We start from the raw sequence: 26,779 nt of genomic DNA, 5'->3' as shown, positions 1-26,779 counted from the left end.
CTGTTAAATAAAATAAAACGAAAAATAAAAATGCTAACTTTCAGTAAGGGAATAGGAAGCACTGCAACCTTTTGTGGTTAACTATGGTGACAAATAATTGAGACGAATGTAATTCATGCAAGTTATTTTTAAAGGTATACTTAAGCTTGAAGAAAGAAAGAACACTGTTACTGACCTTTGATACTATGGCAGTAAATCGCGTACTAAAATATTTTAATTATCCTAGACGCCTAGACCTGGCTTGGCAAGCATCATGCCACTGACATGCTTTAGCTCTTTTTGTAACTAAAAGTGATTTGCAGTTTCGTTACTGAATATTTCAACGTGACTCATTATGCTGTGTGATAAACTCTGAGGTTAAATTTAAGCAAATTCTTTACACCTAATCACACCATCAGCACAAGCAGGACAACGCTGGAGCAGCATGAAAGGTGGGTCACTTTATAAAGACTCTTTCTTTTACTGCATGATATATTAAGACGACAGACCTAAATTTAAACTGGGTTAATGAGTTAGAATAGATTTGTTTCCCAAATTTAGCACACAATAATTTCAGTGGATTACAGAAAGAAATCTCAGATGTGAAGGAAAAAAAAAACAAACCTTGGGTTCAGACAGCTAACCCGTAGCTCTAAAAACTGTCATGCTACAGTGTACTTTCATAAGACGAGCTTTGTAACAAACGTAAAAAAAGTGTTTTGAGTTGAAGTTGCCCAACTGCTGCATAGAAAATATGCTAACATACAACAGTCAAGTTTAAGCCAGTGCATAGAGAAGATAAAGCACTTATGGTAAATGCAAATGGTAACAAGTCCATAAAGTTTGTACAACCTAGCAAGGGGCCATAAGGGGAAAAAAACTGGTAAGTAGAAATGATTAAGCAAAACTAAAGTGGAAACAGGAGCAAAGCTTGGAGAAGGAAGCAGGGGAAAAAAAGACCTTCGGTTGTATAAAATTCACAAACCAGTAAAGTATACAGACATCACTGAAAAACAGTTAACTCAATCACCAACACCCAACAGCAAACAAAACCAGAATGGATAGTAAGCCTTTGGCAAACAATTTTAGAAATCTGAATATGACATTACATTTCTCAGTAATTCGCAAACAATATATTATATGGTATATTTATATTAAATACTGGGAAACCAATCCTGTAAATTTGATGCTTATAATGCTTTAGCCAATGACAGCACGATGATATCAAGCTAAATGAATGCTGGTGTTATCACAACAGTGCTCATTTATGAAACAACTGTTACCAATTCGTGCTTTAACAGTGCTAAAACACAGTCAAATTATCATCTATGAAGTGAAACAAAGGTCTCTAGCTTTTCTGGGATATGCCCTTTATAATGTATTCTATGATTCACTATGACACGAGCAGCCAGACACTGCAATGTGGTATGATTTATGGGCTGGATCAAATTTTTAGCTATTTCCTTCTCATCCAACAAGTCACTAGCAGTTTGTTTGTGCAAGTTTGTGGCATCAAAATGTGCACCTGATTTAATAAGAAGATTCATGATGTCTGGATGGTTGTTCAGAGCAGCGATATGTAGGGGACCATTGTCATCGGAGTCTCTGACGTTCACATCAGCACCACATTCTATCAGTATGGCAGTAACTTGCAGAGATGGAAATTTACAAACAGGGTACCGCCCTACACATGTAGTATTCTTGTCCACCGCCAGATGAAGAGGGCTGAAGTTATTCTTTCCCCTTGGATGCAGCTTAAGAAACCTGTATATAGTCTGCTTTTTGAAATGGTCCTGTTCTAGAGTACAAGGAACTTTTTCTAACAAGCAAATCAAGTGCAAAATGATGGAAAGAGCCTTATTTAACTGTAAAGGGTCAGCTGGACACTGAGTTTGTTTGATAGCTCGCTCTATCTCAAGGACACTTTTGCACAGTATGCCCATAAGATCATCAAATGTAACAGTAGTGCCCAGCAGGCCTTTAGCCCTATCCTGTAGCATAAAAGAGAACAGTTCTGCAAAAGATAATAAACTGCTGGCGGTCATTGGACTTAAAGGGTCCAAATTGTTCTGCTGCATATCCAAAGCATATTTCCACAGGTTGATGCATCTTTTGAAATTTCCAGAGTCTGCATAGACAGCGCCTCTGTATCTAATATAGTAAGAGGTATCAGGGTGAGAAGGACCAAGAATACGTTCTCTAATTAACAGTGCTTGCATTCTCATTTCATCAGGATCAGCAATAAGACCTTCTAGTTCTTCTGCACTGTTTACCTCCTTGGCATAATCATAAGCCATTATTAATGTCTGTGGTACTGGTTTGCTAATTATATTAGTCCTATCACTGTACCTCATGTTCATTGCTTTTTTCCAGTATTTCAAAGCCCCAAGTAGATCTCTTTTTTTGTCTACAAATGTAGCTCCCAGAAGCTCTAGAGCATTGATACGTTCTGTCTTGCTGGTCTGTGCATGGTGTGTCAGGAAATCCACAATATTTGTGTGACCAGTCACACTTGCTGAGAGGAGGGGAGTCATTCCATAGCCATCCTTTTCCATCTTGGCACAATACATAAGGAGCATCTTCATTATGTCCAAACTTCCAGATTCTGCACAGTCATGCAATGCAGTGTTGCCTTAAGGAGAGGAAAAAAAAGAAGTAACATGTTTTGAGAAACCAGGATATAATATAACATACATATATACTTTAGGATCTAAAGAAAAGCAGGCAGCTCCAAGGCACCCTTAAGTGGTACATACTTTAAACTGATTACAAACCAGAGAATTTTATACCCAGCACCTAAAACTAGTATCTGACACATGGCAGAGGTTAAGGCAATAACCTGTTATACTTGTTGAATGAATGAAATGACCAAATTAGGCATGAAAAGGTATCCAAAATCACTAGACCAAACTCGAAATTAATCTATGACAAATCCATATGTATCATTAGAGCTTTGAATTGAAGAGCTGTATGCTCTATGACTAATTACTGATTAAGTGAAATTAACCAGCTATTCATAATTTTGCTGAGTCACTTAAACTTTCTGAGTCAGCTTCCACATTTATAAACGAGAGATCTAGTCTATAATATATAAAATTCTATAATATGATTCTAATAGCAGTCAGAAAATGTTTTTTAATATTTTTTATTGCTAAGTGAATGCCAGTTACTTTAGCCAAAATTCTCAGTAATAAAGAATTTTCCCCAAAAAGCTCCATAAGAAAAATAAGCCCACTACAATCTAAAAATATGTGGGTGGTTCAACATGAACTTTAAAAGGAGACATCTGAAGTGTCCTTTCATAGTGGATAATTTCCCATTGTAATTTAATTTTTAAAACACTCTTTTTAGATGAACTAAATGTTCTAACACTGTCCTGTTCTTCCCACACGTGAATTAAAATTGATAACAGCGACTGGCACATTAGTAAAAGTCTGTATAAAACATATTAAGACATTACAACTGACCAGATATTTTAGCTACCTAAGATAAATAATAAACATTTTGCTAATTATCAAGAGAAATTATCATGCAGTCCTTTGATATTTACGTATGCAGAATATTTCAATGGTGAGTCATTTTAGACATGTGTACAGAAAAGAGTTAACACAGCAGGCTAAGACTGCTATCCCTAGAAAGACTTGCTTCCAAGGTTGGCCCTTGGCTAGCACCTGAGAGCTTGAATGGTAAACACTTCCTTTACTAATATAAAACTTTACCTAAGTGATATAAGGTTGGCTTACTATGCCTCAACTGCATGCAGAAACAATATAGTTTATGCTGAATACCTGTTTTCCTTCTAGGAGTCTGGAATTTTAGGTACATGTTAGGCAGAGGGTGTTTCTGTGACGAGCCCCAAATAAAAACCTTGGGCACCGAGTTCCTGGGCAGACACATTGCACACATCCATTTGTGTTGCTGGGGAAGTGTGTGCTCTGTGTGACCCCTCATGGGAGGGAGAGAGCATAAAGAAGCCGGCACGCAGATTCCTCCAAACCACACCACACCACACCAGTGCCTTTTCCTCTAGTGCCTTTTCCTCTTATGATCCAGCTGTGTAGTCTTATAACATTGCTGTAATAAATCTTGGCCCTGAGGACAATTATATGCTGAATCACCTCCCAACATGGAGGTGGTCTTGGGGACCTCCTCACACAGCATGTATAGTGCTTTAAACTTGAACACTTCACGTAACTAAAGTTAGAAAAATCAAAAGTTACTACACATTAGGACTTTAATCCCAACCCAAGTTTATCCTGTTTAGTCTTCCATGGTATCTACAGTTGACTACATAATTATTCTGGGTGTATTTATTCTGATCTAAGATTTCAGTGATCTACACTGGGATTAGTGTCTGACAGGATATTTTAGCACTGTGTACTCAAGTACTGCCAGAGCCCAGAACTTCTGATCATTGATATCCATTTGTTCAAAATAATTCAAATTAAACACACCTGTTATTATTGTATGCCTCAGAGTCAATTCTGACTCACATCGACCCTGTAAGATAGGGTAAAACAGCCCCACAGGGTTTCCAAGGCTGTAATCTTTATGGCAGCAGACAGCCACATCTTTCTCCACAGAGTGGCTAGTAGATTCAAACCGCAGACCTTTTGGTTAGCAGCTGAGCACTTAACTACTGAGCCACCAGGGCTCCTTAAGCACCCCTACTACTAATATAATATTTTAAAATCTCCTTTGAGTTGAGAACCCCTACCTACTAGTATCATTTTTTGGTAAGAAACAGACAATCTAAATAAAGAGAAATTTGAATAGAAAGGTTTAGATGACATTTTTCTTCATTTATAAAATCAAGGATAAGAATGCAGCAAGTCAGTTTTTTTAATTAACAAAAGTTCTGTACTGAAAAACTACTGAATACTATTTGAATACACCCACATATCGGAAAAAAAATTGGTGGATAAAAAAAAGAATAAGGAATTTCACATTTGTAATGCAGTGGTAATGTGACCAAGTATTTAAAAAAAAAAAAAAAAAAAAACCCATGACAGCATTAATGTGCTAACAAGTGCTCAATGTACAGGAGAAGAAAGAAAAGGAGAGAAGTAAAACCCATAATTTGGGGGTAGCTTTCCTTCAACCGCCTCTACCAATTCTGAGAGGCAGCTGAGAAATTGGGCAGAACTCGTGACAGTCTTACAGGGCTAGGAGAGAAAACTGGAGTACAGGGCCCACCAAGAAGGAAACTTTGAAAACTCTACACTTTGGGTCAGAACACTGAAGGACTGACTTGGCCCTAGGAATTAAGGTGAACTGTAAACAGACCAGTCACCACAGGGCTTAAAAAAGTCTCAGACTGAAAAACAATTTAAATCAACTCAATGTTGAATTAAAGTAATCCAGGATTGCTAGTGTATGTAATTAAATGCCAGAAGTAAATAAAATACTATTTAGAGGAAGGTATTATCATACTTGAGCCCTGGTGACACAGTGGTTAAGAGCCTGGCTACTAACCAAAAGTCAGCAGTTCAAGTCCGCCAGCTCCTCCTTGGGGCATTCTACTCTGTCCTATAAGGTCACTGTGAGTTGGAGTCAACTTGATGGCAATGGGCAATGGGCATTATGATACCAGGTTCAGATTAGTTCTTATATTCTTCATATATAATGTCCAGTGTCTAATAAAAAATAACAGAGAAGAAAACAGAGTCATAACACAAAACAAACACAAAGAAGAGCTGACAGAAAAGTCCGACTGGGGATCTAGACAGCAAACTTCTCATCAGGAATAACAGAAGCCAAGAGACAATGGAATGTTACCTTCAAAGCACTAAAATAACTGCCAACTTAGATTTCTATACCCACATAAAGAATAAATGTGAAAAAAAAATTTTTTTTTTTAATGGCAGAAGGAGGATGAGTCCACATGGAAGCCTGGAAATGTGGGTATAAACATCAACAAAAAAGATAAATTTGTAGGTAAATTTAAACAAATATTCACTTTAAAAGCAATAATCATAATGTCTTACAGGGCTTGAAATACATAGAGAGGTAAAATACCTGAAGGCAACAGCATAAATGGATGATAACTGGAGCTAAAGTGTTCTAAGCTCTTTGCATTGTCCAGAAACAGGTAAAATTAGAAACTTAGATTAGCCTTTGATAAGTCAAAGAGGCATGTTGTACTATCTAGGGTAGCCACCAAAGTAATAATTAGAAAGCATGCAAACAACTAACCACATTTTCCCTATGTAAAGAAAGAATAGTAAAAAATAAACAATCCAAAAGAAGGCAAAAAAGGAGAGAAGCAGGAACACAAAGCAGGTAGGACAAGTAAAAATCAAATAGTAAGCTAGGAGATTAAGACCCAAATATATCAGTAATTATATTAAATGCAAGCAAACTAAACGTTCCCATTCAATGCAAAACTCTCAGAGTAAAAGACTAAACACATAAAACTCAACTACATGCTGCTTATTAAGACATGCCTTATTTTTTTTTTTTTTAGTTATAAGGACTGAGAAAGGTTGAAGTGAAAAGATGGAAAATATAGACACCCTATGCAAAAATGAACCATAAGCATGTTGTCTGATGTTAAAATATCAGAGGCAAAATGCATGATTAGAGACAAAGGGAAACATTTTATAATGATATAAAATTTAAAAAGACAAAAATATAGTATTTCTAAATTCATTTTCACTTAAAAACACAGGTTCAAAATATATAAAGCAAAATCAATGGAACTACAAGAAAAATCAGATGTATCCACAATCATAGTACATTTAAACACACCTTTCTTGATGCAGAAGACAAAAACTAGTAAGGATATAGAAGATTTGAACACATTAACAAACTTGGTTTAATTGACATATATAAAAGAACACTGGACTCACCAGTTGCAAAAACCATTGTTTCCAATGACACATAGAGCATACACAAATACTAACTATATTCTGGGCCATAAAGCTAGTCTTAACAAATGTCAAAGGACTGAAATCACTGAGTATGTTCTAAGCCCATAAAGCAATGAAGTCTGACATCTTAGATATCAAGCACAAAAAGACAGCGAGAAAATCCCCAAACATTTGAAATTTTAAAATTTACTTCCAGGTAACCCATGGGTCAATGAGGAAATCCTATCAGAAATTTTAAAACACTTTAAATTGAATGATAATGAAAATACTAAATATTAAACTATGTGGGATGCAGACAAAATTGTGCTTAGAAGTACAGACTTAAGGGTACATACAGGCAGTCCCCGGGTTATAAACAGACCCATTCCCAAGTCTGTCCTTAAGTCAAATTTGCAGGTAAATCGGAACAGATACATACAGTTCTTATTTAGTGTCAGTGAAATATTTGTCTTAGTATATAGTATGTATTTTACCTTTTTATGCATATAAAATACTTTAGAAACACTTCCAAACCGTGCAATGTTTTCATGAGCATCACAAAGTAGTGCGTGTGTTTGTTATTATGAATGATTGTATTTAATGAATTTGTAATATAACAGCTTTATGGCAGTCTGTTCATAAGTACAAGTTATCCATAAGTTGGATATTCATAATTTGGGGACTGTCTGTATTAGAAAAAAGGCTTAAAACAAGAGGCAAGTTTACATTTCAAGAAGTCCTGATGCATGCTAACAACATGGATGAACCTTAAAAACATTATGCTGAGTGAAATTAGTCACAAAAAATATTTTTATGATCCCAGTTATATGAAATGTCTAGAATTGGCAAGTATATAGAGACCAAAGTTTACCAGTGGTTAATAGGAACAGGCGGGAAGGAGGGGGAAAAGGAAGACTCAAATGTTTAGTGGACACTGAGCTTCTATTAGGGTGTTGGAAAAATCTGAAAACAGAAAAAGGATGATGGTTGAACAACATGATCAACGTAAGTTAATGTCATTGAACTGCACATGCTAAGAATGTTGAACCAGAAAATGTTTTGTTATTCGTATACATTTAACACAATAAGAAAATGTAGTAGTAGTTACAGGGAGGGAAACAGTAAATTAAACTCTAAGAAAGTAGAATAATAAAAAGCAATGAAAAAGCACAGCATTTTTTATTTTCCTAAGTTTTACTTATTAACCATTATCCACACTTAATCTTCTAATAATAACTGCAAGGTAGAGAAGATAACTTATTCCACAAATAAAAAACAGAAATTAGCTATAAAACATAAAATCATGTCTCCCAATTGCCATTTCAGAGGTCATACTTGAAATGCTAGTCATACTAGGCTTCAATGAATAAGTTACAAGTCAAACTTCATGATAAAAGTTCCAATAATCACATCACTTTCCAGCTTAAAAGTTCCCATGCTCCAAGGAAACAGGTGAAAATCTTTATTAAGATGGCTTTAAAAATTCGAAAGCACTGATTCTCGAAGCACCATTTGTGTGGGGGGGGGGCGGGGGGTGTGTATGGAGGGGGCGGTGTGGAGGGAGTAATGACGAAGAAATCTATAATTTTAAAAAGCATGTTATTTTTTAAAAGCATGTTAAGTACAGCTTAGTCTTGCAGTTAGTGAGGATACACATAAGAAGATAGACTATATGATATGGATTTTAAAAGACTGAGAAATATTTTCCTACCTGCCTGGCCCTATCCTACTTCTCCAGCCTTATATCTGCCTCCAGTATGAACGCCACACCATGATTATTTATGGACACCAAAATTTGACAATCATGTAATTTTCATGTGTCACAAAATATTCTTTTGATTTTTTTTTTCAACTACTAAAAACTGTAAAAAGCCATTCTTAGCTCTCAGGCAGTACAAAACCTAGAGGCAGAACCAGATTTGACTCTGGACCATAGTTTGCTAAACCCTGCTCTAACCCAAAAGCCAAAATCAATACTTTTCATACACAAGGCAGATTCTGCTTACGCTTCACATTATTCTCTCCTAAGTATCTCCCTCAGCACCAAGAACAGCCCTCCTCTCTTCTACCTCCATGCCTCTAATCTTGATTTTCCTGCCACGCTGTCTTTCTCCTTTTTAAACTACTTGTCCCTCAAGTTTCACCTGAAATTTTGACTGAGGCTTTCTTAGTTATACCGTATCAATTTGTTATTTTGAGAATGCCTGGTATATCACTTATCCTGGTATGCACTCAAATAACATCTAATAATATTATATAATATCTTACAGTATCAATGAAATAGTGTAATGTTACTGCTTTATAAATAAATTTTCATCCCTAAACTGTCTATTCCTAAAGTGTATGGATCGTACATTATTTCTGTACCCCAGACAACAACTAGCACAGTGGTAAAGTTAAAGTAGATTCTCAAATATTTAATACTTGATGTAACAGAAAAAGATTCAAACTTAGCCAGTAAGAATATTTTTCAAAAATCTTAGAAGCAAGGGTCTTCTTAACTACTACAACAGGTCAATTATATAACCACGACACTTTCATGCCCTGGAAAGTCTTGAAAAAAATGTTTGTTTTTTTAATTACAGTCTGTAATATTACTTAAAGTTTGGAAAACAGAGGCTTAAAAAAAGAATTGCAAATCCACTATAATTTTTGTATCATTCTCCCAAGCTTCTTTATATGTATGTTTTGACAAAGTTATAATCAGTATATACACAACTGTTTTCCGTTTTTCACCTGTCTCTTAGTCATTTTGTCATGCTGTTACTATATAGTCTCCATAACCATTCTATGGTAAAAGTTTAAGTAAGGGGGTATGCCATAATTTATGTAAATATTTTCCTGTTGATGGGCATGTACATTGCTTCAACATTTTCCCTATTACAATTAATACCTAAAAAAACTGTAAGGGCAAACAACAGATTAGTGATTGCCAGGGACCGGGTCTAAGAGACTGACTGCAAACGGGCAGTCAACTTTTGGGGTTGATAAAACAGTTCCATCTTTATTGTGGCAGTAGTTAAACTACAGTGCTATGTTTGTTAAAACTCACACAACTGTACACTAAAATAAGTGGATATTATTGCATGTAAATTAAACCTCAAAAAGCAAATGATGACAAAAAATTAATGCCTAACTTAAAACAGAACCACAAATGTGTGATGGCTTAAAAACCTATCTTCAATTCATTTCCAAAGGGATTCTAATTTTTTAAGTTCCACTTTTATAGTGTCCTTTCTAGAACTGGATTTTTTTCTTATTTAAATTTATATTACTTGGATTCCTAGATAAGTAGAATATTTCCCCATTTCTGTTTACAAACTTCATTTTTCTTCTGTGACATGTCTATTTATGCTCCTGTTTCTGGGATTCGTCTGACTTTCCATGTATAAGTACTTTACAGAACCAATACTCAGTTGTCTGTTATATTTACTGTAAATATTCTGCTCTGCCAGTTGTTTAAGAGTGTTATACATGCTGTATTAAATGTAATTTCTTATGAAAAATTATTATGACAAGCCAAATTTAAGAATCGAGTTAACTACATTCTTGTGCCTAGTTCACGCTAAGCTACATGCCAAAGACCAAAAAAACTTATCTGATTTTTGCTAAATAACTTCATTGATTAAAACTTTTAATGTATAACAATATGCACTAAATACTATAAGATTCAGCTCAAGCATTTCCCCTGGGTTATGTGCCCCTTAAAAATGTTGCCATAATACAATGACTGCACTAAAAGACTGTGTCTCTACCTCATTACATCTTATTTTTATATCCTCAGAGTGAGAAAGGCAATAAAAAATAAAGCAGAATACCAAGTTTAAAATATAAATACTACCATGTAATCGAGATGAAATTAAAGATGATTAACACTGAAATCTAATGAATTTACTTTTAATTAAGGAAAGAAGGAAGAAAAAAAGATAAATATTGTATCATATAGTTTTCAATGCATGACTAAGTTCATTTGGAGAAAAAAAAATTCTGGCACTGAAATCATAATGAAAAAAATTTATGATTTCTCAAAAACATGTTCATTAAATAGACAGTTCTTAAAAATCTGTTAAGCTGATGACACATTGTCTTAATTCAGTTAAAGCATTTCTGCAGAAAGCTAAAATAATATGATCCAAATACGTTAATTTTCAACTACATAACTTACCAGAAATAGAGCTAAGAAAATTTAGAACAGAAAGCACTGTTGGGATGCTTCTGGGATGTATATTAAGGGAAAGAAACTACATGAAGTGTTCATGTATGTTAAAGCATGTTAGCATTCCTCAGGAGTTCCCCCTCCCCCCGCAAAAAAAAACCCAAACCCATTGTCAAGTTGATTCTGGCTCATAGCGACCCTATAGGACAGAGTAGAACTGCCCCATAGAGTTCCCAAGGAGCACTGGTGGATTTGAACTGCCAACCTTTTGGTTAGCAGCTGTAGCACCAGGGTTTCCCAGGAGTCCCTGGGTGGCACAAATGGCTAAGTGCTAGACTACTGAGGGAAAGACTGGTGGTTCAAATCCACCCAGAAGCACCTCTGTTAAGGCCTGGTGATATGCTTCTGAAAGGTCATAGCCTTGAAAGCCCTATGGAGCAGTTCTACACTGCACACATGGGGTCGCCATGAGCCAGAATCAACTCTGGAGAGCAGCTAACAACAAAAAACAACAGTATTCCTCAAGCAGTATCAGAAGTGCCAATCTTCTATGATGCTAATTTTAAAGAGATTTATAACCTAAAGGAGCCCTGGTGGCACAGTGGTTCAGCGCCGGGCTGTTAACAGAATGGTCAGCCGTTTAAACACACCGGCCACTCTATGGGAGAAAGAGTACGGCCTCAGAAACCCTATGGGGCAGTTCTACTCTGTCCTATAGGGTCTCTATGAGTCAGAATCGAGTCTACAGCAATAGGTTTCATTTTTTGAGTTTACGATCTCCTAAAATAGAAGTTCATATTCAACTGTGAAAGTTTAGGTTCCTAACAATGGGGTGACTTATTTTCCTCAAAATAAGTAACCCAAAAACATCCTAGTATTTTGAGTAAGAACAAGTTTGAGCACTAAGGCTTCTCTAGGCCCAAACCTGCTCTGGGTTTGAGTGAATGATAAGAGCAAGTGATAGTCAAAGTCAACATAAAAACCAAAAAAAAAAAAATAATAATAAGACTTATAAGTGTCTTAATTTGGGTAAGATTACTAAAACTCATCAGGATTAAGTCCATTTCTAAAACATCTGTAAGTAGTAGATAAACTTATCTTTTTAATGAAATAAAAATGTACATTTAAGGACTGCAAATTATTTAACACAAAATATCTATTATAATTTAAATTGCCTTTTCTATCAATAACAATTCAACAAATTCAGCAGTTTGTAAAGTCCTGACATAGCTCACGATTTGTGTGTATGTGTGTGTTTTAGTATAAGTCAAACAAAGCAGTGCTTCTCAAATATTAGCGTACAAAATTAACAGGGGAATCACAGTCAAAAGCCAATTTTGATGCAGTTGGTTTGGAATGGGTCACAATGATGCCTGTGATGCTGGTCCACACACCATACACTAAGTAGTAAGGAAATACAGGAGAAAACTTATTTTCTTGTTTGCTATACATATTTTTCTTTTTTTTATATAGATATTTGCCATACATGGCTAGTAGTTATATCCAGTCATATGAATATAAATTTAAAAGGAGGGCTAGGTCACAGCCCTGTTTTACACCATACAAAAAAATGAAATTTCATCACTTGTTTATTCTATCTTTAAATATTATGTGCCAAAGCAGTAACAGGGTGTGTTTTACAACTAGATTGCAGTTTGATCCATGGAAATCTTCCCATCTATATAATGAAGAGTATCAGTAAACCCTGCAGTCTTTTCTTAACAATTTTCTAGTTTATCGATATTATAAATGACCCACGTTGAATTTTTTAAAAAATTAGTTTACAAAACAAAAAACAAAATTACTGCAAATGATACCTTCAAAACATGGAAAAGCAACTCAGAGAATGAAAGAAAATATTTGCAAATCATGTATTTGATAACGGACTTGTCTCCAGAATATAAAAAGAACTCTTACAAATCAGTAAAAAGAAGGATAATAATAAAAGAGCTAGCAAGGATGTGGAGAAACTGGGGATCTCATACACCATTGACAGGAATGTAAAATGGTGCAGCCACTTTGGAAAGAACAGGTTGGCAGTTTCTCAAAAGGTCAGATACAGGGTTACAATATGGCCCAGTAACTCCACTCCTAGGTATATGCCCCTACCACTCGTCGCATGTTTGTCATACTCTGGTTACTTGTATGGTGCTGTAATACCAGAAGCTATGCCACTGGTATTTCAAATACCAGCAGGGCCACCCACGGTGGATATGTTTCAGTGGAGCTTCCAGATCAAGACAGACGAGGAAGGAGGAACTGGTGATCTACTTCTAAAAAACTTGGCCAGTGAAAAACCTTAGAATAGCAGTGGAACACTGTCTGATAGAGTGCCAGAAGATGACCCCCTCAGGTTGGAAGGCACTCAAAAGAAGAGCAGCCTCCTCAATGTAGAGTTGACCTTCTTAACGAAAAGAATGGAGTAAAGCTTTCGGGATCTTCGTTTGCTGATGTGGCATGACTCAAAATGAGAAGAAACAGCTGCAAACATACACTAATAATCATAACATGGAATGTATGAAGTATGAACCTAGGAAAACTGGAAATTGTCAAAAATGAAATGGAATACATAAAGTAAAGATCGATATCCTAGGCATTAGTGAGCTGAAATGGACTGGTATTGGCCATTTTGAGTCAGACAGTCATATGGTCTACTATGGCAGGAATGAAAAACTGAAGAGGAATGGCATCACTTTCTCCGTCAAAAAGAACATTTCAAGATCATCCTGAAGTACGACAGGATAATATCCATACACCTGCAAGGAAGACCAGTTAATATGACTATTCCTCAAATTTATGTGCCAACCACTAATGCCAAAGATAAAGAAATTGAAGACTTTTACCAACTTCTGCAGTCTGAAATTCATCAAACATGCCATCAAGGTTAATTGACAATTACTGGTGATTGGAATGCAAAAGCAAGAAACAAAGAAGGATTGGTAGTTGGAAAACATGGCCTTGGTGACAGAAATCATGTCGGAGATAACATGACAGAATTTTGCTAGACCAATGAATTATTCATTGCAAATCTTCCGGCACCATGTCAAACAGTGTTCGACTGCTATTCTTTTCCAACAACATAAATGGTGACTCTACACATGGATCTCGCCAGATGGAATACACATGAATCAAGTTGACTAAATCTGTGGAAAGAGATGATGGAGAAGCTTGACATCATCAGTCAGAACAAGGCTAGGGACCGAATGTGGAATAGGCCATCAGTTGCTCATATGCAAGTTCAAGTTGAAGCTGGAGAAAATTAAACAAGTCCACGAAAGCCGAAGTACAACCTTGAATATATTGCACCTGAATTTAGAGACCAACTCAAGAATAGATTTGATGCACTGAACACTAATGACTGAAGAGCAGACGAGTTGTGGGATAACACCAAGGACATCATACATGAAGAAAGCAAGAGATCATTATACATACAGAATAGAAAGAAAAGACCGAAATGATTGTCAGAAGAGACTCTGAAACTTACTCTTGAATGTAGGGTAGCTAAAGCAAATAGATGATGAAGTAAAAGAGCTGAACAGAAGATTTCAAAGGGTGGCTTGAGAAGGCAAAGTATTATAATGAAATGTGCAAAGATCTGGAGTTATAAAACCGCAAGGAAAGAACATGCTTGGCATTTCCGAAGCTGAAAGGACTGAAGAAAAAATTCAAGCTTCAAGTCGCAATACTGAATTCTATGGGCAAAATATGGAACAATGCAGGAAGCACAAAGAGGAGATGGAAGGAATACAGTCACTGTACCAAAAAGAATTGACCTACGTTCAACCATTTCAGGAGATAGCATATGATCGAGAACCAACAGTACTGAAGGAAAAAGTTCACGCTACACCGAAGGCACTGGCGAAAAACAAGGCCCCAGGAATTGATGGAATACCAATTGTGATGTTTCAAGAAAGGGAAGAAAAGCTGGGTGCACTCACTTGTTAGGCCAAGAAATTTGGAAAACAGCTACACGCCCATTCAAAGAAAGGTAATACAACAAAATGTGGAAATTATCAAACACTCACTAATATCACAAACAGGTACTACACACAAATAAAATTTAGCTGAAGATAATTCAAAAACAGTTGCAGCAGTACATCTGCAGGGAACTGGGAGAAATTCAAGCCAGATTCAGAAGAGGATGTGGAATGAGAGATAACACTGTTGATGTCAGATGGATCTTGGCTGAAAGCAGAGAATACTAGAAAGATGTCTACCTGTGTTTTACTGACTGTGCAAAGGCATTCAACTGTGTGGATGGTAACAAATTACAGATAACATTGCCGAAAATGGGAATTCCGGAATACTTAACTGTGCTCATTTGAGGAACCTGTACATAGACCAAGGGCATTCGTTCAAACAGAACAAGGGGATACTGCGTGGTTTAAAGTCTGGAAAGGTGTGCATTAGGGTTGTATCTTTTCATCACACCTATTCAATCTGTATGCTGAGCAAATAACCTGAGAAGCTGGACTATATGAAGAAGAACTCAGCATTAGGATTGGAGAAAGACTTATAACCTGTGATATACAGGTGACACAACCTTGCTTGCTGAAAGCGAGTAATATTTGAAGCACTTACTGATGAAGATCAAAGATTAAAGCTTTCGGTATGGATCTTTCCTCTACATAAAGAAAACAAAACTCACAACTGGACCAATAAGCAACATCACGATAAACAGAAAAAATAGTGAAGTTATCAAGAATTTCATTTTACTTGGATCAACAACCGACGCCCATGGAAGCAGCAGTCAAGAAATGAAACAACATAACGTATTGGGCAAATCTGCTGCAAAAGACTCTTTCAAGATGTCACTTTAAGGACTAAGGAGCGCCTGACTCAATCGATGGTATTTTCAATCACCTTACATGCATGGGAAAGCTGGACAATGAGTAAGGAAGACCAATGAAGAACTGATGCTTTTGAATTATGATGCTAGTGAAAAATATTGAATGTACCATGGACTGCCAGAAGAATGAAAAAAATTGTTTTGGAAGTACAGCCAGTTTGCTCCTTAGAAGCAAGGATGGCGAGACTTCATCTCATGTGCTTTGGACATGCTATCAGGAGGGATCAGACCCCAGAGAAGGACACTGTTCTTAGTAAAGTAGAGGATCAGCAAAGAAGGGAAGACCTTCAATGAGATGGACTGACACAGTGGTTGCAACAGTGGGCTCAAACATAGCAAGGATTGTGAGGATGGTGCAGGACCGAGCATTGTTTCATTCTGTTGTACCCATAGTCACTATGAGTTGGAACAGACTCGATGGCACCTAACAAAAAGTATATACCCAAGAGAAATGAAAATATACATCTAAAAAAAACTTGCACGTGATTGTTCATAGCAGCATTATTCATGTTCATAGCAGCATTATTCCAAATACTCCAAAAGTAGAAACCATCCAAATGTCCATCAGTTGATGAATATACAAATGAAATGTGGTATATCCATGGAATATTATTTTGCAACAAAAGGAAATGCTAAGTGAAGGAAGTCAGTCACAAAAGACCATATATGGTATGATTTCATTCATATAAAATGTCCTGAATAGGCAAATTTTAAGAGACAGAAAGTAATTACTGGTTGCCCAGAACTAGTGGCCTGGAACTAGAATAGCCTGGCAATCTGCTTCTGAAAAAAATCAGCCATTGAAAACCCTATGGAACACAGTTCTATGCTGACATCCATGGGGTTGCAATGGGTAGGAATCTGTTCCATGGCAACTGGTACTGATAGAACTAGTGGGATTGGAGATGGGGGAATGGAAGTGATTGTTAATGGGTACAGGCTTTCTAATAGGGATGATGAAAATGTGCTGAAATAAATTGTAGTGAGCTGCATATCTCTGAATATACTAAAAATCAATGAATTATACACTTTCAGTGAGTGAACTATATATGTGAACTGCACTTCAATAAAGTTGTCTAAAAATTCAATTAAAATCAAAGTACTTGAGTTTTTGATAAAAGTGTAAGTTTTAACTTATACAAGTAACAATTAAAGGATCTTTTATTGTAATAGGTTTGCCTAGAAATGTATGAAAATAATTCCTATCTTTCCCCCTCAGCTTGGCACCATCCTATTCTCCCCCAACCTTATAGCTGGGCCTGAATAAGGTCTAGAAAACATCCACTTCTAAGGATGGGAAAGAGGAGCAGTTCACTGCATAAAAATGCTAATTCCAAGAATTTTATTCACTGAATAATTAATTGGTATGTGTTGAGGGGGAGTCCCTGGGTGGTGCAAACAGTTAATGCACTACACTGCTAACTGAAAAGTTGGAGGTTCCAGTCCCTTCAGAGGCACCTCAGAATAAAGGCCTGGCAATCTACTTCTGAAAAAAAGTCACTGAGAATCCTGTGGAGCACAGTTCTATTCTAATACACATCAGACGGAATCAATTCTATAGCAACTGGTTATACACAGAGGGAGGGGGTAAAATGGGATAGGGAGAAACAATCAATTAAGGATATCAAAGAAACACTAGATGGTTCACCTGCTCAGATTTTTTTTTCCTTTGCTTGGTAGTCTATCATAAAAGATACTCGAGGACAGAAGTTCACAAAAAGGAATCAGATAAAGAATCAAAGACAAACTGTGCCAAGGCTACCATATGCTCTCTCTTCATTCATTCTTTGTGTAAGGCAGTGAGCCTGAAGCATACAGAAACTTAACAACACAGGTCCTTGAGCTCATGACAAAGTTAAATGCTAAAAAAAAAAATCTCCATCCACAGAGGAAAGACATATTCTTATGACATCCGGGGGGCCTTTGAAATAGGTCTTGATGTCAACTAGATTTTTCATGGCTAAGAGTACCTGAGCTAAGGGATCAGGACTCCAAACAACTAATACGTGTAAAAAGTTCATCTAAGCCCTGAAAATGTCAACATTACAATTCAGACTTCATTCCAATTCCCTTTCCTAGTCATTCTAGTTCACAGATACCCTATTCAACTGCACCCCTTCCCACAGGTAGGGAAAAAAGAGGAAGAGAGAGATGTTCTGGTCAGATTTGCATCCATGTGACTTCTTTATCCAGGCCTCTCCCCACCTATTCCACTTCCACTGTCCATCACATATATTCCAGGTATCTCAATAGCACAAATCTCTAGACTGTCAAGAGCTTCCTGAATTTTATTTTAAACAAATGAATTAATCAATCTACTAAAATTTAATAAAGGTGGATTTAGTGAGGGACCACAAACATCCATATGCCAATAAGTATAACATAACCTCGGCCTTAAGTTCATATTGCTGCCACCATCAACTATGAAATAGCAGTAGAGTTCAGGATCTACTCATTCTCACTAACCTTAATTCTGTTCTGTGAGTGAGGATTTACAATCCAAAACCCAATCTCCAGGGATGGAGAGCCACCTGGATATTTCCCTACTGAACTCAATTCACACACATCTACAGTTTAACTTCTCCAACTAAGGCAAAGTCTCCCTGAGGGTATAGAGGAGTATGCCAGAAGCAGGGCTTTGAAACAGATTCATTCTGGCTCAAACTCCTGCTGAAGAATTTGCATTCATAACACGTTCTACCTGGGGATCTTGTTAAAATGCAGATTCTGATTCAGTATGTCTGGAGTGGAATCATTAAAATCACCTGGGAATCTTGTTAAAATGCAGATTCTGATTGGGTACATGGCGGGTGGAACATTAGCATTGGCTGGGAACTTGTTAGAAATGCAAATTTCTCGGCAGAGGTTCAAACCCTAATGAACCGTTTTGAAGCTCTAGCCAGATGATACAAGAGGCAAAAGAATAATCATGGGACATTGTGCAGGAACAACTTGATGACTTGTTATTATGTCATCAATATTAATGAACTTAAACATTAAGTCATTTTAACATTATTATTATTAAACTAAATGCAGATGTTATGGAGTAGAAACAAATCTTAAACCTCTCCTCTCCCCCCTTTTACTCTTCTCTGCAAATAGGTATGTTCAGGTAACTAAGAGCTGAGAGCAGTTTTCAAAGTCAAGAAGAAAAAAGAGAACTTGAGCTTCCAATTCTCAGATAATACACTGAAATAACCCATCTACCGTGACAACAGTCACGATCTGCACACCAAAAGTTCTTAATTCATTAGGGCAATTTTCTTTTTTGAGATTCTTCTGCATTTATAACGAGAAAAAAAAAATAGGATTTTCTTTTAAAACATTTCCTTGCTAGACTATACCTGTAACTGAAAATGCCTTTCCTATGAAAGAGAAATAGTTTGCTTTAAACTACTTCAGAAAATGAAAGTGGGGACAAGAGAAATACATTAAAAAAATCTTTGGCAAATGTGGGTAACTGTTGAAGCAAAGTGTTGTGTACACAGTTGTTCAATGTATTCTTCTCTACACTTTTGTACAAGTTAGAAAATTTCCAAAATAAAAAAGTAAATAAACTGCTTGAACTAGCTCTCCCTCAAGCCCTTTCAATACAAGTTATATCTGTCACGTGTCTATATGGATTTCTCCCTTTTCTGAAGTCTATCTGCATGGCTCATTTTTTACAATTCTTATTTTGTTACTTTAAGTCTTCATGTATTATTTATTTCCTTACAGAAAGGACTATAAGACATATTTCTTGCCATCAAAGAGCTTATGATCTTTCCTCTTAAATTCAACACATTCATTTAACAAGCTCATTTACCAAATGCCCGGTATGAGCCAGACACTCTTCCCACTGCACGGAATACAAACACCAGTCTCTAGCCTCAAAGAGCTCACAATGGAACAGAATACAGTTACATGGGTTTCTCTAAAAAAAAAATCCCAATTATTCTTCTGCAGAAAAAATTTCACTGGCTCACCACTGCATAAAAAATAAAATTAAACTCCTTTACCTGGAATCTAATGTTCTTTATAATCTTAGCCCTGAGTCCCCTTTGGTCCAAATACGCCTATTTTCTAATTCTGCATATTTGTAATTTTTCCAATTCCAAGTATATTTCTCACTATGTGCCTTCCCGCATGCCATTTCCTAAGCCTGGAAAACTACCAAATTTCTTCTGTAGATCTGAACCCCAACAATCATTTAAAGGCCCAGCTCAAGTTCTACTTTCTCCATGAAGCATTCCTGGTCAGCATACACTTTGCCTCTAAAATCCTGTAGCTATTCCTTTAGCAGTTAATAAATGTGATATCCAGTATCTTCTCATGGTATCAACAATGTCCAACACAATGCCTTCCCTACAGAAAAATATCTTATTACCAATTTATTTAATTACCTTTGATATCTAAGGTAATAGACCAAAGAGGGTGAACAGAGTCAGAGTGTCCTCTGGGCCAGTCTCCCAATCCCAACACAGGGCTGAGTTGGTCTATAATACTGAAGCATTCATCTGTAGTACTGAATGAAGCATTTTATCTCCTTAAATCCTGGAAGACTTTGGATGTAAAAGCAGAATTGAAGGCTTAAGTAATTTCATTAGAGATCTGTAAAGTCCTATTCTGAGTCCAAAAAAAGAAGGGGAGGAAGTTGAACATTGGGATAAGTTTTCTATGTATTTTAATTTAAAGCCAAAGATGACTAACAACGAAGTGCTTGAGATCCATGTGATAGCTCTGAGAAGGGCTTCACTAATCACTTCTGATTTGGGGTCTATAGTTTTAAATAGGAACCAACTCCTGCCTCAAAAATCAATTACTGTGACTGTTAAACTAGAGAAGAATTCCCAAGTAGCTCAAAGTTTTCTCTCCCTTTTTTGAATGCTGTGGGAAAAGAAGAAACTTACTGACCCTTTGTGTAATGAGCTGACTGGAGATAAAGTATTTCCAAGTATCTAACAGAAGAAAATACTACTGTTGCACTTACCATATGGTGGTTTAAGTATCTGCTTATGAACCTGTCTCTTCGATCAAACATTAGCTCCTCAAGAGCAGGGAATCAAGGACTGGATATCTTGTCTTACTCATCTTTGTATATCCTAAGTCTAACAGCCTGGCACACTGAGGGACTCAATAAATGCTCTCTCAGTTAATGAATGAATTCCACCTTAGGTTAAAACATGTTCAAAATGCCACAGCCTGTTAAAAAGTAATGGAAAGAAGTTAAACAATATATTGAAATGCCACAGCCTGTTAAAACGTAATGGAATGTACAAATCATATGCATTTTATTAAGACCACGCACAATCTCCTGATATTATCCTCCTTCAGAACAATTTCCAATGAATGACATATAATATTTTCTTAAGAAATTATTCCATTTTATCCCTGGTTTTTTCCAGTCTTTTCTACTTCTTGGATGGGGGGAAAGCGTGGAAAAAAATCCTGTCTTGCTGCTGTATCAGATCTTTCTCCAGTGTCCCCAACTGTTTTAACTGGTTCCTGCTTTTTTATTACCTGATAGCCCATAAAGAATCCAAAGAGTCAGTTGAGAGAATAAATACCAAAGATTGGAAGCTTCAGGATCAGTGGGGAGGAACAGTGCATGTGTACCTTAATCTTCCCCCATATTCATTAAGAATCACTGTCGAAATTAAAAGGCACTAACCAAAAAAGAAACTCGCTGCCATCAAGTTGATTCCGACTCAGAGCGACCCTGTAAGGACAGAGTAGAACTGCCCCATACGGTTTCCAAGGAGTGGCTGGTGGATTCGAACTGCCAACCTTTTGGTTAGCAGCCAAGCTCTTAACCACTGTACCACCAGAGGTCTATGAAAGATAAAGATACTATACACATATATATCAAATTGAGGCTACCTGGAAACAATTTTTGGTATGAAATTGTTATTTCATGTTACATGTTTTTTTTTAAGGCATAAATATTAAATATTGATACTGGAAAAAAAAAATGACAGAATCAGCAAACCACTTGGCTGAAACAAGGAGCATCACACCCTCACATACAAGGTTATGAGATGATAGTGATAAAGGGAACATTCTGCTGAAATAGCTCAAAGGTAATCAAGTTAAGTACTGCTCACATTTTATCAGAAAAAGTGCTGACAAAAATATGAACTATTGACAGTATAGTTCTCTAATATACTGTATCTCCAAAAGTATATAAAGCAACTTTGAAATAAAAAACCAAAAAACCAAACCCAGTGCTGTCGAGTCGATTCCGACTCATAGCGTCCCTATAGGACAGAGTAGAACTGCCCCATAGAGCTTCCAAGTAGCGCCTGGCGGATTCGAACTGCCGACCCTTTGGTTAGCAGCCATAGCACTTAACCACTATGCCACCAGGGTTTCCGACTTTGAAATACATACCAGTACTCATCTCTACAATGACATAAGAATTTAGAATATACCTCAACTTGACTTAAACATATGAGTTTATCAACAATCTGTACATCATTAGCCCAATGAATGTAAAAAAAAAAAAAAAAAAAATCCGACAAACCTAAACAAGCAGCCATACTTTTTAATCCTTCTCTTATTTCTTCTAGTTATGATTTCAAAGCATACCCAATTATTAACATGGTCAATTTAGCTACAATTTGTTCACTCTTAAAATGAACATTCTTCAAGAGAATGGTGATTGTTTAAAAAAAAATTTTAAAAGCCATGCTGTCCTTTCACCAATTTATCTCTGAAGATAACTGGAAACAAACAAAACATATATAAGAAACAATGTTTACAGAGATACTTTTTATCATACTGAAAAGCCAGAAGCAACATAAAACTCATCAATTGAAGAACATGCAGCTATTGAAATTAAAGAGGTATAATTAGTGACATTAAAGATAACATTTGTTAACCTTAAAAAGTAGGTTATAGAATAATATATAAAATAAAATTGATACATATTATCTGTATGCAAAATTCAAAAATGTCTTTGGAAGAATTATCTCTGAGTGATGGGGTTTTATGAGATTTTACACTTCCTTTGGCAAAATTTTACAGAAAATCATGAGCTTGTATCATTTTAAAAACAAACCTTTTAAAAATATATATATACGATTTTCAGTAAATATGTTCAGTAACTATACAGTACCCATGATTGGGTGGTTTAACCTCTCAGAAAGGCAATCAGACACTATCACAATTATAAATGCATACTCATTTTGAGTCACCAATCCCATTTCTAGGTATTATACTACAGCTATGTGCAAAGACACATTTTTGTTCAAGAATATTCACAGTGACATTGTATTAGCAAAGTACTGATGTGACCTAAATGTCCATTAATAGGGACTAGACAAATCATGTCTCATATCATGTACATTCATATAATGAAATACTATGCAGCCATTAAACAGAATGAGCTAGTTACAGGTGTTGGTGCTGAATGACATCCAAGGTAAATAAAGGTTAAAAAAAATAAAGACACAGAATGGTATGTATCACCCCAACAGTGGGGGGGGGGGAGGAAGAGGGGGAGATACACAGACATGCATGCTTGTATTCGCATAGGCTATCTCTGGAAGGATACACAAACATCTGTAAATAGTAGTTGCCAGTGGGCTTGAGGTCTAGAAATCAAGAGTATTATGACTTGCTTCTCACTGTAAATACTATAAATAAACCAATTTGTGCTGTTTGAGTTTTTGTATACTACTTTAAATTTTAAGAGTTTTGTAAAATTAGCAAATGAATTTATCTTCTGCTGTATAAATGAATTTGTCAAAGGAAAATAAGCTTTCCAAGTGTCAAAAATTATGCTCTCAAAACAACTGCTTTTACAAGTTCTAAAAAATTCTTTAATCATTTGCTGCTTTTAGTTTATTATAATCAATGAAAATTACACACAATCTTAAACCTGAGCTCTTTTTCTGGACAAAGATGTTTATATTGTTGCTAGCCAACAAATCCATATTTGTTAACCTAGTCTTTGTTTTGCTATCTCAGTACTGAAGCTGTTTTAAAAATCTGTTTTCTTTCTTGCTATATTTAATACATGTTCTTTATAAAGGGATTTTCTACTGACCACACAATAACTATGGAATAAAGAAACAAATTTTCTTCTTTTCTATTTATATTAATGTTTCCAGGTCAGTTTGGCCTAGCCATCCCCCACAGAATAACAAATGAAATTCCTACTTAGGACAAACATTAGGATAACTCATGAAATATAGTAGCTTCTACTCCAAGGTTGTTCTTAAAAAAAAAATGCTGAGAAAAATTATTTTATTTAAGTATATTCCCAGGTAGGCTGAAGACAAGCTAAGGGCTCAGATTAACTCCAAGGCTCTGTAACTTTGGGAAACCCATTTCCCAGATCTTGAAGTTACTCCGAATAAAAGAGAAAATGCTGCTTAACATAGAAACAGATATCTTTTAATGGCACTTGTTCAATGTATTATCAAATATTAGAGAAACACTCAACAAAATTATATTGGAAGGAATACCTAATCAAAACAGGTTTGTCAATATTGGCTTTCTCAATGTTGGCTTATATTATGTATCAAACTTCCTGAAAACAAGCAGTAGAGACTTAATGAAGAAGCGGAACTCACCTTTAACACTTTTTCTATTAACATCTGCCCCCTTTTCAAGTAAATACTGAGCAATCTCTTTATGTCCCTTGTAACATGAAATCATCAAGCACGTATGCCCATGTCGGTTTGAGACTTCCAAATCAGCTTTGTGTTCTACAAGGTACTTCACTATTTCCAGGTGGCCATCGAAACAGGCAGCTCGAAGAGGAGTTGAATTGGTTAAAGTTGTGTTGTTGACAGATGCTCCATGATTTAACAAAGACTGGACCACCTTTAGATGTCCTGCTGCAGAAGCAGCCCATAAAGGGGGAGCCCCCTCAATGGTTTCACCGTCAAAATTCACGGAGCCCCCAACTTCTATGGAGGCACTGCACTGCTCAAGGAGGAACTCTACCATGTCAAGGTGCCCATACCTGGCTGCCATCAAGAGTGGTGTGGCCCCATTTGTTTTCTCAGAGATCAGGGAGGAAACCTCCTCTTTGGATTTGCTTGCCAACAACTTTGTGAGAAGCCGGAGTTTACCATCCCGAGCTGCGTTAAATACTGCTGTCTTTAGATCCATTTATGTCCAGTTGAGAGGCTGTGCTTTATTTATCCTTCAAAGCAAAGCTCCAGCTTAACTCTTAGAGACACAGGCAAGAGTTACAGGAACCAAAGTTCAATGTTAACGACTGCACCCAAAAAGGATATAAAACCACGTAGAGTATGTATGTTCTGTCCTATTGCCTTCCAACATCTGACAACCAGATCACCAAACTAGAAAAAGGAAAAAAAAAATTAGTTTTGAATCTCCCATAGGTAAAGGTAAAAACACTGCTTAGGTTTTCTTAATTTCTACTTCTGAGAGAAGGGGGCGGGGGGAGGTCACACTTTAGGGACTACTACGCCCCCCCAAGAAAGGTGGGAAGGGAAAATACAGAAGGGTACACACAGAGACCCAAATGTTTTGGTGGGACGCAGTCTCTTCCCTGTGTAAGAAAAATTTAAACACTACAGGCAACTGGTTTTCTCGCCTCCAGCTCCAACCAGTCAAGCTTTGTTCTAGTTTTGCTTTGCATATGCCCAAGGAGAGTACAACCGAAAGAGGCAGGAGGCGCGGCGCGGGTTCAGAAATGTTTTGCTTTCTCGCATCTGCAGAGGAGAGCTGGCCAAGGGCGCGAGGCTGGAAGGCCTCATTGTGGCCAGGATAGGTTTCGAGAAGGAACAAAAGGGCCAGACACATCAAACCTCAGCCAGCTAACGCCAAAGCTCTCACCCGAAAGGTTCTCTTTCCTTTAAAACTCTCAGGAAATCCGGCCGCCTTTTAGACATTAACTTCCCCCACCCCATTTTGATCTCCCCCAAGGGATCCTTGGGATCCCCAAAGCAGTTGCCCCTACATAACCTTCACCTCCACCTTCTGCAGCCACGGCAGTCCCTCCCCAAGCTCCCCGATAGACCACGAATCTTCCCGACCGGCCGACAAGTCTACGCTTTCCAGTCTGCAGCCCGCCTTCCGCTCCCAGGGGCGCCCTTCCTTCCCGCCCCGGCCTCCCCGCGAACGCCTCAGGCCGCGGCCTGGGCTCGGGCGGGCCGCCGCCGTCACTACCTGCCCGAAGGCTAGTCCTCCTGCCGCCGCTGGCCGCTCGGGCTCGGGCCGCCCCCTTCAAAAGGACGCCGTCGTCCCCGCCGCCGCCCGGGCCGCCCTTCTCCGCCTGCGGTGGCACAGCTCCTCCATACCCCGCGCCCCACAGGAAAGAATCCGGCCGCGCCGCTCGCTCCGCCCCACCACACCGTCTCCTGCCCTCCTAGTCTGCTTAGGCTGCAGCGGCTGCAGCAGCTGCCGCGGCGAATGGTGTAATGGGGCTGCGGGCTGTGGGCCGGACAAGACTAAGCACCGCTCCACATCAGTGACGCGGCAGCCGCACCATTGGGCCGGTGGAGGGCGGCGGCCGCCGCGAGCAACCGCCTAGGGGCGGGGCGGGGCGGGGCGGGGCGGCTGGGGCGGGGCGATTCGGAACGTAGGGGCGGGGCCGCGAGCTCCGCGGAGGACACGCCTGCGTGCGGCGCGGCTGGGACAGAGAGAGGGGGCGGAGTCGTGGCGCCGTGAGGGGGCGGGGCCGCGCAGCCCAGCGGGGCCGGAGGCTGATGAGCGTACGCGGTTCTCTACGCGTTGCTATTGACTTCTGGCGCTTTTTTCATGAGGCTGTTCTCAGGATTGTTTGGGTCCCATTTCCACATCCCCCAGAAAGGTAGTAATCATTATTACTCTCTCACACACATAAACACGTCCAGAGTAGTCTCTTCTCTCCCTGTAGTAAAAAAAAAAAAAGCCAAACTCATTGTGGTCGAGTTGATTCCAACTCATAGCGACCCTATTGGACAGAATAGAACAGCCCCATAGGGTTTCCTAGGAGCGGCTGGT

At 37.8% G+C, this 26,779-nt stretch overlaps 1 protein-coding gene across 4 annotated transcripts in view; it reads right to left on the bottom strand.

Annotated features, from left to right (window-relative positions):
- Positions 1 to 26,267, bottom strand: part of FEM1C (fem-1 homolog C) — a 43,943-nt gene extending 17,676 nt beyond the window's left edge. For 2 of the 4 annotated variants that reach the window (XM_049873618.1, XM_049873619.1), the window contains exons 1-3: positions 25,964 to 26,266; positions 24,394 to 25,131; positions 1,505 to 2,611 (exon numbers count right to left, since the gene is read on the bottom strand). In XM_049873618.1, coding sequence (XP_049729575.1) covers positions 1,505 to 2,611; positions 24,394 to 24,937 — 1,651 coding nt within the window. In that variant the 5' untranslated portion in view covers positions 24,938 to 25,131; positions 25,964 to 26,266. Of the gene's footprint in view, positions 1 to 6; positions 2,612 to 24,393; positions 25,132 to 25,963 lie in introns of those variants that run through there. The other 2 variants (XM_049873617.1, XM_049873616.1) reach the window with 2 other exon arrangements.
- Between the last annotated feature and the right edge of the window lie 512 nt (positions 26,268 to 26,779).

The sequence above is a fragment of the Elephas maximus genome, chromosome 2, assembly GCF_024166365.1.
Source record: "Elephas maximus indicus isolate mEleMax1 chromosome 2, mEleMax1 primary haplotype, whole genome shotgun sequence".
In the NCBI taxonomy this organism is placed as follows: domain Eukaryota; kingdom Metazoa; phylum Chordata; class Mammalia; order Proboscidea; family Elephantidae; genus Elephas; species Elephas maximus.
The sequence above is the reverse complement of the archived record's forward strand: the minus strand, read 5'-3'. Positions and strand labels throughout refer to the sequence as shown.